Source organism: Pteropus alecto, unplaced genomic scaffold (genome assembly GCF_000325575.1).
Source record: "Pteropus alecto unplaced genomic scaffold, ASM32557v1 scaffold42, whole genome shotgun sequence".
Classification (NCBI taxonomy): Eukaryota; Metazoa; Chordata; class Mammalia; order Chiroptera; family Pteropodidae; genus Pteropus; species Pteropus alecto.
In genome coordinates, this window is record NW_006434825.1 from 418,142 (window position 1) to 429,626 (window position 11,485).

The following is an 11,485-nucleotide window of genomic DNA, read 5'->3' on the forward strand; positions in this document are numbered from 1 at the left end:
ACATTTGAAAGACTTTTAATTAGAAACTGTTTGGCCCAAAGGTGGTTCATCGAACTTCGGAATTTTAGTAAGGCATAGTCGTATTTGGATGGAATTCTATTAACCTCTTCCCTGAAACTAGATGTCACATGGTCAATCATCGTTTCTTCAAAAAAAGAAAAAAAAAATTTTTTGGCAAGTTTTCCAAAATGTTCCCTTGCCCTGTTATAACTAGGGGGTGGACTCCATGTCAATCTGAGGACCAGGAAATAGTGTGAAATAAAGGTGAGCACTGTACCATAGAAGGATTGATTTCACTGGGATCCACATACATTCTGCTGACGTCATACAGGGAGTTTACATCTCTTTCCTGAAAAAGAACAAAATAAAATAAGTGGAACTGTCCATGCTCCAAGCACCCTTGTGGTTTCCCACCCTCGGATAGAAGAGTTGAAACGTCACAGTTTATTCACGCCTCATGAGTAGAGACAGTAAGAAGCTATAAAGAAGTTTCTCAAAACTTGGAAACTTTACCCCAAAATGAGAAAGGCTCCTCTCCTGGCCTACTGTTTGTCAGACACTGTGCTCCTTTGTAAAAACACAAACTCCAAGTGTGCTAGAGCCCATTATGTGTCTCTTCTGACCTGCATTCATGGTCAACAGCTTGAAACTGGCCACCATGGAAGTATTTACACCACAGAAATTGACAAATGCCACAAACCGGGGCTTCTTTCCACAGAGAGCTGGTTAAACATTTACCCACTGAAGGCCCATCCTACCCCCTGCCTCTCTCTCACTGGGCTCTGGCCACTCCAGCTGCCATTCCGTCCCTCAGAGTCACCTCGGGGCTTGTGCCATGGCTGCTGCCCCACACAGAAGTGGCTTCGCTCACAGCAACCTTGGCTGATTCGCTTCCTCTTCCAGGTTTCAGCTCACATTTTAACCCTCTGCAGGAGGCCTTCTCTTGACCTCCGCGACCCCAATCCGATGTAATGCCCACCCCTTTACACCATCCTGTTTGATTGTCTTCAGTTGTAATTCGCTCTCCCTGAAGGCATCTTATTTATGTGATTATATGTTGTCCAGCTCCCCCGCCTAGAACCTAAATTTCCCAAGGGCAGACTTGTTCAACCATTCTCCCAGTATCTAGATCAGTTCTGGCACATGGTAGGTAAACAATAAATCTCTTTTCAATAAGTTAATGAAGGCACCTGATAGGGACTGAGACATAGTAATCGGAGCGGGTCCCTTTTCTGCTCAGAACCCTCCAACAGCTCAGAGTAAAATCCAGTGTCTTACAATGGCCTACACCATGCAGTCCCCTGTTAATCCCCATCATTATTAAGTTCTACCCCCACCCTGTCTCACTCAATTCCAGGCACACTGGCTTCTTCTCTGTACCTCCAGGCACACACGCCCTCACCTCAGGACCTTTGCACTTGCTGTTCTTTCTTCCTCCACATAGCTGCATGACCCACTGCTTCACCTCCACTAACGTCTGCTCGAATGTCTCCTTCTCAGTGACATCTTCCCAGACTACCTTTGAGAACTGCAACCTCTTCCCCATCACTCTGTATCCACTTATCCATCTGCCTGGTTTGTTTTTCTCCATAGCAATTATCAATGACTGACATGTGCTCTGTATTTTTTTTAATCTCATTTATTATCTGTCACCCTCATACTAGACTGTAAGCAGCATGAGGGTAGAGTCTTTGCTCACTGTTCAATTTTGCATCCCCAGGACCTAGAGCAGTATCAGACGCGTGGTAAGTACTCAATAAAGGTTTGCTGAACGAGTGAACAGATGAATTATAACCTCAAACAAGATATTCCACGAATCACTAGCGAGTCAATCTCCTACCATATTGTAGCGTTCCAGGAGCTCGGGGGTCACGGGGTAGCGCAGTTTCATCTTTCGGTAGAGCGCGTGCTTCTCGTAGTAACTGACGAGTTCCACCAGGCTCTCAAAGTAGGCAGAGGTCCCTAGCACAAAGTGCCGGCCATCCCGGTTGATGCGACAGTGCTTCACCTTGCCCTTGGCCCTGGAGGAGGAAGACCACATCAGGCTGACAAGCTGAGATCCTGGCAACCAGACAACCAGCCTCTTAGAAAGAATCTAGTTGTAAGACACTGGCTATTATCCATCCTTAGAGGACCAGATAATAAACAGGATGTAGTGCTCCTATGGAATACAATGATGTGGGTCTTTTCAAAACAGGAGAACCTGTATCTCAGAAGAAATATTGAGTGACTCAACAGCTCTTCTTACCCTTCCACTCCTCCCCAACTACAGGACTTGACTTTGAGAACATCCTAGTGTCCAGAATTAGGGTTGGCAAACTATGGCTCACAGGCCAAATCCAGCCCATCCTGTGTTTGTAAACAAAGTTTTATTGAAACCCAGCCACATTCATTTGTTTATGTATTGCCTGTGGCTGCATTCACTCTACAATGGCAGAGCCAGTTGCAAGAGACCATTTGGCCTGCAAGTCCTAAAATATTCAGCCTCTAAAATATCCTTTTTACAGAAAACATTTGCCAGTCTCTACTCTAGAACTCTGGGATTTGATGCGCAAATCCTTAAATCTTACCACTAGGAAGATGTACCCAACTAGTACAACGGTGAAATTTTTTTTTTCCCCAAAAAGGAAACAAGTCTTTTATTTCCTCATCTATTTGAAATAAGAGGCAGGAAAAATCGAAAACAGAACACTCCTGGGTCTTACTAGCTTTTATCAGCAAGAATAGAAACATTTGGGAAAATAAGTTTTGACCTTAACTTTACAGCCAAAAGCATCTTTTTATTACAACTGTCTAACAGCAGTGACTATACTCATCTTTTTAAAATGTTGCACCTTAGAGATATTTTTTATGGTTTTAAAATACACATCCTGTTTAAGCCACTTCTTCAAAAAGCCCTGTACAAAATGCTAGGAGACTTCCGCTTCAGTAGCTTATTTTCAGTGATATTTAATAAATTGAAAAAAAAATACTGCTGAATAGAAAAACAAGTTGCAGAATGAAACTATAGCAAGATCCCATTTGTAATTTTTAAAAAAGTAGAACAGATTACCTACACACAAAATGGCACTATATATTTTCCATAGGCACATAAACATGTATACGTAATTTTTTTTTTTAGTCTCAATAAAGACACCAGTTAGAAAACTGTACTTTCTACCAGGACGAGGGCAAATGAGTAGGACCACAAGGAGCTTTAGCCTTCATTGCAATCTCTTAATTTTTTATAAGGAGACTATAATTATACCATTAAAAATTAATTTTAAAGCTTTTTACAAAAGCCCCCTAGGCCAGGGAGGCTCTAAGGTATTAAGAGCATGGGTTTGGTTCTGGTTTCTTCCTCAGGTAACCTCTCTGAGCCTCAGTTTCCTCACCCACAGTGCTAGGGGTTCAAAGCTGCTGTTTCCTGGTAAGTGTCAGGACCGCTGTCTGTCAGGTCACCCAGGGTAAGCCCTTTGCAATGTGTCTGGAACCCAGAGGGTACTCGATGAATGAATGGTTAGGAAAATATAAACCAAGTCAAGCCAAAACGAGCTTTCCTGGGCAAGAAGAGGAAACAGGAACAGAGCTGGAGTATGAGGGGTGATTTCAGGCTTCCTGAACCGTGTCACTGTAAGTCAGTGGGCCCTGCATGCTGAGGTCTTAGGTTCGCCAGGAAGCCCCTGGTCCCACCAAGGGATGCCTCCTACCCGTCACACCCAGACAACAATTTCATCTCTTCACATGGATCTGAAAGCAGATGCTTCTCTCCTGTGAAAATCTACCCAGAAGTTCAGTGTACGCGCTCAGTCCTATAGATGGTTGGTCTGTACAGCAAATGGGAGAAAATCAGATCTATAACATCACCAATGTGGGCTGCCAGGGCTGCCTAGGTTCAAATCCCAGCTCCCCTCCTTACTGGCTGCATATTCCAGCAAGTTACTGAACCTTTCTGTGCCTGTTCCTCTAAAAAATAACAATCATGATTATAGACTTGTTGGAAGATGAAGTGAGTTAATGTATTACTCTCAAGAAAACAGACCTGTGCCCAGCACACTGAAAGCACATATTAGTGTAGGCTGCTTTTGTTATTATTGTTGTTTTTGACCTTCTAGGGAGAGGACAGTGAGGTTTAGCTGCAGCTCCCACTTTGTTCTCCACACCTGGCCTGTCTAAGCCTCCTCTGAGAGAGCACGCAGCAGGCTCGGGCCCGTGTACTTACCTGAAGGTGATGGCGTACGAGTCGGTACCTTCTCGCTTCCGGATGAGGAAGGCCCCGTCCCGGGGAACCCTCATCAGCATGTCCTCTGCTTCTCCGCGGCTCAGCCCATCATAGTACCACCTGCAGCATGGGCCAGGAAAACAGCCGAGAGAGGAGGAAACAGTGGGCTTGATTTGAGGGCACCTGAAATACGGCCCCAGAAACCTCCGTGGAAATTACACCATGGGATTCCCATTCAAAACGCCTCTGAAGACAGCATTTTTTAAAAAATCACCAAGACATGGTTTGGGTGAAATGTTCACATAGTGGCTCTGTTTGGCGGACAAGAACAAATCAACTAATCTTGACCCACCCCATCTCCCCGCATCGGCCCAACTCTGAAAAGCCAGCACCAGAAGGTGGCACAGTCACTGCAGAGGGTCTCAGAAAATTAGAGGCAGAGGACACAGGGCGTTGGGTTTTAGACAGATTTTTTTTGTTGTTTAACTGGCCTTTAGTTACTTTTGAAGATGTGAAATAGCAAATTTTAAAAGGCAATCGTAGGAATATAAACAAGAGAAGTAGAATATAAAGTTGCTGTAAGTTATATGGCTTTCTCTAGAAATGTGCATTTTAACAGCCTCCTGCTTAAAAACTCTTCTTCTTTGTTCCCAGAGCTGGTTAACTCTTTGCAAGACATAACTGATACTCGCTTTACTGGGTAAAAAGTGAAGGGGAAACGTTTACAATTACTTTTTCCCTGTTTGCTTTCAGAACAAACAGGAATGAGCTTTAACAAAAAAGAAAGATACCACCGAGGCAAAATTCACCTCTGAAAATCAAGGCGCAAAAGCTCCGAACTGTGAAGATAGAGTAGAAGAAAGAAAGGGAGAGGAAAGAGAAAATGGAGCAAAGGTAAGGGAGAGCAGGTATTTGGAAATGTGGCCACCCCGGGGACTTTAAGAGACCCCAGAGGGCCCAGCTGAGGGGCCACGGAGAAATTTGGGGCCTAGCACGTCTACAAGGCTGGCTTTTCTCACTGGTGTCTACACCCTGCTAAACCCATGGAGGGGCCACCTGAGACCTGCCACCCCGGAAGGCGGGCTCACTTACGGCTTTGACTCATGGGGGTTGGGGTTGGGCACGGGGTCGGTGAGCCGGAGCTCGAACTCGGCACACCGTAGGTGCGTCTCACGGTAGTGCTGGATGAGGGCGTAGATGCTGGTGAACATGAGGTTGTCAGTCAGGTAGTACTTCATGATCCCACCCTCCATGGTGGAGCGGATCCGGCAGTGCTGGACCCGGCCAGACCGCCTGCGGGGAGAGGGACAACATCAGTGCCCAGGCCAGGCTGCTGGCCCTTCCCGTACCCTGGGTGTCAGAGAACACAGGACGGCGCCAGAATTGCAGCCAGGCGCTGAGAGGTGGACACTAGGTGTGACCATACAGGCCTCCCTCTGCTCCTAGAACAGGCCCTGGGCTTTAGAACAAACTAGTCCTTTGGCCTAGATTCCAGAACATTCTACCTACTTCCTCCACCCACTGCCATCTTTTACCTACATAACTCTTACTCTGGAGCCATATAGCCTAGGTTCAAATCCTGACGCTGCCACTTACAAGCCAAGTGACCTTGAACACGTGACCTGTCCTCTCTGAGCCTCTGTATTATTATCTTAGTGGTTTAACAAGGATAATAATAGTATCTGCTTCATAGAATTGTCCTGAGGATTAACCAAGATCATTCACAGAATGAACTGCCCGGCACATGATGACCATGTGTTAGCTATCACGATTATCTGAATGTTGTTGTTATTAGAATTTTTATCCTTCAGGTCTCATCTTAAAGCCTCTTCTTTCGAGAAGTCTTCCCACCCCCCACTACCTCCCCCCACAACTCCCCCAACATGACTTTAGATACCTCTCTAACGGACTTTCACAGCATCTTGCATTTTTTCTCATTGCATTTCACAACTACAATCATGTGTCATTTGCATGATTACTTTCTCATTGTCCATCTTCCCTACCAGACTCTAATCTCCATCAGGACAAGGACCCATCTGCCTGGTCACTGCTAAATCACAGTGCCTACCGCAGAACAAGCACTCGGTAAGTACCTTTTAATGAATGAAGGCACAGAGTGAATGAAGGCTCAGAGCTGTCTCACGACAGCTCCGTAAGACTGCCTTTAGAATCTCTAGAGACAAGGAAACTAAGAATCCAGGAGGTTGAGTGAATTGCCCCGGGTCCTACCATCGGATCCAAGGCCAAGATTAGGGATACGTGAGTGAGGCCGAATTGTCTTTAAGTGCAGGGTCAGATCCTATCTTTTTTTAAAATGTTGAGATTTTGTTCACCACAAATTTTTTTTTTTTTTGTATAACTTTTGATTTTTTTAAATATTGCATTGAAATATCACTAATTTTGATTACTAAGTTTTTTGGGCCTCACCTACCTTACCTAAGTCTTGACCCACACAGCTCACTAAATGAAGTCTAGGGTTCCAGGGCAGGCCTACCAAGTCTGGCCTGAGCTCCCACCACTTGCCACCCAGCCCCTCATCTGGCCAGCTGCAGGGGAAGGCAGGCATGCCCCGGGCAGAGGGCCATTACCAGAAGGACAAGGTGTAGTCGTTGGGGAACCTCTCACTCTCCCGCACCAGGAAGGTCCCATCCTTGCCCCCCGTCTCGTTGCAGTATTCCTGCAGCAGCTTCTCGGCACTTATCCTCTTCTCCACCTTCTTATGGAACCACTTCTCTCCAAAATGCAGTTCTGTGGGGGGCGTATCCTGGGCCGCAAAAAGAGGAGGGTTTCTGAAAACCTGGAGCAGACCTCCAGCATCACCAGAGTGGTCCCTCTTCACATGCTGACTCGACTAGAGACAGAGGCTGGCCTCAGCTTGCCTTCAACCCAAGAGCTCTGGGAAGAGAGCTTCCAATGCTCTCCCCTGCCTGCCACCTACTCCTGACAGCTGCCATCTGTGGAAGCCTCCTGGTGTCTTAAGACATGGGGTAAGAAGTACCCAGTATAGCCCTCAACCTTACTGCAAAGGAAGTCTGAGAGCCATAATGCCCTAGGGGCTGCACTCAAAAAATAAAAAGTACCAAGGATGGCCAATAGTCCGAGGGGAGGGGGAAGAAAAGCCAGGGGCCAGGATAGGGGGTAGGACCAGAGAGAACATCCTAGAGAGCACAGGCCAATCAGGCCCTTCAGAGAACAGGAAAGACCCTTGAACCTCATTGGTTAAGCCCTTGGGCCAGCCAATCAGAGGGGAGCCAGGAAGGCCTTGGTACCCAAAGAGGCAGCTTCCTGGGCTGAGGATGTCCAGATCTGATGCTACAGGATGAGAGGAGCAGTCTAGGAGGTCTCTATCTACCTGGGGTAGCTCCTCTTCCACAGTCTGTTCAATGTCATCGCTGAAGGACAACTTGGCATCAGCAATGGCGCAGTAGTGCCTAGTCCATTTCTAGAAAGCAAAGACAGCATTAGTTCTTCCCCAAAGTCTCTGTCCCATCTACTCTGGGGCCGGCCTGGCATCACCCCAGCATTCCCTGGGGGCTTGCCTTTCCCACCTTCATAGATATTTATGGTGGTTTCACAGAACTGGATCCCCTTTGAGATATTTATTTTAAAACATTTATTTTGGGATTTTTATATTCAGTGTATCTAAGGGTAGATATGACCTAATATCAAATTTCTATTTCATATTTATTTAATTTGAAGCCTTTTATAAATGATGAAATTGGTTTGTTTTTGTGTCCTCATGACTATCTTTTACTATTTCATCTATTTTTTGAGATTTTCAGGATTTCTCAGCCACTTTGTCTGGAGAACCTTTCTTCAACATTTAGTTGTGACTTAATTCTTTACATTTTAACCATTTTTAATGTTTATTGCTAGGATATACGAATGTAAGGACATGTAAAAATACACTCAAACTGATTTGCATGTTAGGTTAAGGAATATAAGAAGTGGTGTTAGTGCTCAAAATGCCTTATTCTCACCAAAATTTAAGGTGTCCAGTGGAACTGTCCCAGGTTGGAAGATACTAAGGAGTTAGGACAACTAAATGCATTGTCACATCCTGGATTGGATCCTGGACCAGAAAAAGGACATTAGTGGACAAACTGATGATACTGTAATAAGGTCAGTGAATTAGTAGTATTGTGCCAATGTTAACTTCCTGGTTACAATAACTACACTCAGATTATGTAGGATATTATTAGTATTCAGAGGATCTGGGTAAAGGGTATATGGGAATATGTATATGTGTGTGGGGGGGGTATGTTATATTGAATACAAAATTATTTCAAAACAAAATATTGAAAATATAAAAGAAAAATAAAGTTTCATTATAATGATGAATTCATTTGGTCAAAATCAGAGTAAGACAGGAGCATCCTCAGAGGCCTCCGGCAGGCCTCAGACACATGCAAGGCTCTGAGAAGGGGTACGAGAAGACCCACCTGGTCAATGGAATCCCACATGTACAGTTCACCCTGTTGCTTGTGCTCATCTTTCTTGTCCTCCATGTTGACATCTACATCACCTCGGGGGCCCAGCTTCTTATGCTGGGGGAAAAAATACACATTGTCTGTCTCCCCTGAGACTCAGGTTTAGGACCTTTGATTCATCCACATCAGCCAGCCAACAAACATCCATCTGCAGCGTCCTACCACAGGGCCTTTGCACAGTCTCGTCTCTCCGCCTGGTTCCTCTCTCATTACATTCAGCTCCGTGGTCAGTGTCACCTCCTCAGAGGAGCTTTCCTCAACTACTTGATGTGGAAATAGCCCATTCCCCTGCCCATTCCTTCACTCTCCAGTCCCTGGTAGTTTTTCTTCATACTCCAAGACCTACGTGCTTCTATGTATCTGTGCGTCTTCTGTCTTCCCTGCTAGACTATAAGACGAGTAAAATGGACCATTAAAATGGTTAAAAGTTCTCTTAGACTTTGTTTTGTTCCTCATTGAATTTCCTGTGCTAGCTCAGCAGATAATAAGTGTGCAATGAACATTTGGTGAACCTAGGATACCACTCATATGCCTGACATTCTCCAGCACACAGAGGGAAAGGCAGGATCATAGCCAGTCCGGTGGGCACAGGCTGTGCGGAGCAGCAGAAGGCATGCTGAGGATGTAGAGTAGGAAGAGCCAGGGGCAAACAACACTGCTGCTCCTTCATCAGCTGTGTGACCCTGGACAGGTGGTGACACTTCTCTGAGCCTTGCATTTCTCATCTGTAAGACTAAGATGATGACTGCAATGCTCTCACCTGGGTATGTACTAACCACCCACCTAGACAAGCATTTATAAATCGCAGGTTGTGGTGACCTGGTGGAGGGAACTCAGGACTGGTAGTCAGACCTGGGTTTGACTACAAGGACTATCACCTTACTAGCTGTGTCACCTTGGCCATGTGACAACCTCTTCCTTGGTCTCAGTAACTTCCTCTATAAACTGGAAATAAAGACACCCCTGCAAGATCCTCTAAGCCAATGGGCATATAAGATATCTGTAAGCAGTAAAGCATGACAGAAGTGATCCATTTTGAACACCTTTGAATTATTTCTTTAGCAGGAACTAACTGTGTAACCTCAGCTGAGTCACTTAACCTCTAGACCTCAGTGTCCACATCTGTGAAATGGGCTAGGGGCCTGGGTAAGTCATGCAGGGTGGTGATGAGGTTGAATAAGAAAATACTTACGACCATGTGTAGCCCATACCAGTGTGTGGCACAAATGCTATTCCCACTCCCTTTCCCTGAATACAAAGAGGTGAGCCACAAAGTGCCACAGGTCGGGTAATGGGTGCTTTAAAAGAGGACTTCACACCCTAAAACAGAAGCTGAAAATCCCTGGGGACACACAGAAAGCCATCCTAACAGGAAAAGAGGGAAGCGACAAATGAGCTGGAAACAGAGAAATGCAATGAGGCCCTTTGAAAACTCAATGACCAAATGCCTGAGAAGCCATGGGCCCCTCCTGGCCGAGCTCCCTTCGCCACTTGCCCTGCCTTCCCCATGCTGGAAACGTTCATTGGCATCTCAACGAAAACTGCCCTAGGACCTTAGCAAAATCTTCTAAATATGCTGGTGCTTTTAGCCCTGAGGGCATCAATGCCCCTCCTCTGAATGGACCTCGGCCAAAGCCCTTCACATTGTTGGGTGACTTCTTGGACTGTGACTTCTTGGCACCTAGGGATTGTTCTTAGCATATTCTAGTGACCCAATGACAAAATTTACCTATCCATCCTTCCATATCAACCTGCTAGTTGTCAGCGAAATCCATCCTACTACTTCCACTAATGGCTGCCAAACTTGATCTCTTACAGGTGGCATGATCATGTGACTAAGTCCTCTCAAGGAACAGGACAGGCTAGGACATGCACAACTGACAGCCACTTGTTTACCAGAAATTGTTGGCCCTGGACCCCCTCACATTCCCCTCTCTACGAGCTGGAGCTTCACCACCGAAGTCTGGGGAAGAACACGACCCCTTTCTCAGAATAATGTTTATAATGCATGAAATTATAAGAAAACTAATTTTATTGAAATACAATTTAGATATTAAATAAAAAATATCAGCAACACATTAAAGATGTGCTTTATCTTGTATAAGATCTGTAAATGTGATATAAAAATATCTATGATTTCTGTTGTTGAAAAAGCCCCAAGTGGCTCGCTGCCAATATTCGTAATGGAAGAAAATATTTTACTAATAAGTTTTACTTATAGGTTAATAAAAATAAAGAGGCAACATTTATTCTCAAAGTTCATATGCCACCCTTCCTAAGTTCTATTTGTGGGTTCTTTGGGGGTCTGTGGAACCACAGTTAAAAACTCCTTCCCTGGGAAGCTGTAGAACAGGACCCTGGGTTCCTGGATACCCTTGTGGGCCAGAGCTCAAAGCTTCCAGAACACTCTTCCTCAGATGAGAAAGAAATCTACTCTTCTGTGCTTTAAGCCTCTGTATATCTGGTCTCTTTATCCTGGTAACACAAATACCCAAACGTCACCCCTCTCCATGGCATCGCTGGCACTTGTGGGCACAGTAATCACTCATCCCTCCCCACGGCACATGGCACGCCATCTCATTAGTGCCCGCAGCCTTTCTGGGCAGCTGTCCACCTCCAGTCCATCTGCCACTCTGGACTGGGAGCTCCTGAGGGCAAGAATGGTGCCTGGGTCACTGGAACACCTTGCACAGGACTCAGGTGCATGGTGAAGGTTTGCCGAAAGAATGAACGAACGATTGTGAGTTAGTACTTACGTGGCACCCGCTATGGAACAGTTCTCAGCACTTACTCA

At 45.5% G+C, this 11,485-nt stretch overlaps 1 protein-coding gene across 1 annotated transcript in view; it reads right to left on the bottom strand.

The window, feature by feature from the left end:
• PLCG2 (phospholipase C gamma 2) overlaps positions 1-11,485 on the bottom strand; it is a 137,222-nt gene that overhangs the window by 47,695 nt on the left and 78,042 nt on the right. The window contains exons 15-21 of the mRNA XM_006909701.3: positions 8,644-8,748; positions 7,554-7,643; positions 6,790-6,965; positions 5,294-5,494; positions 4,202-4,321; positions 1,841-2,021; positions 278-349 (exon numbers count right to left, since the gene is read on the bottom strand). Coding sequence (XP_006909763.1) covers positions 278-349; positions 1,841-2,021; positions 4,202-4,321; positions 5,294-5,494; positions 6,790-6,965; positions 7,554-7,643; positions 8,644-8,748 — 945 coding nt within the window. The remainder of the gene's footprint in view (positions 1-277; positions 350-1,840; positions 2,022-4,201; positions 4,322-5,293; positions 5,495-6,789; positions 6,966-7,553; positions 7,644-8,643; positions 8,749-11,485) is intronic.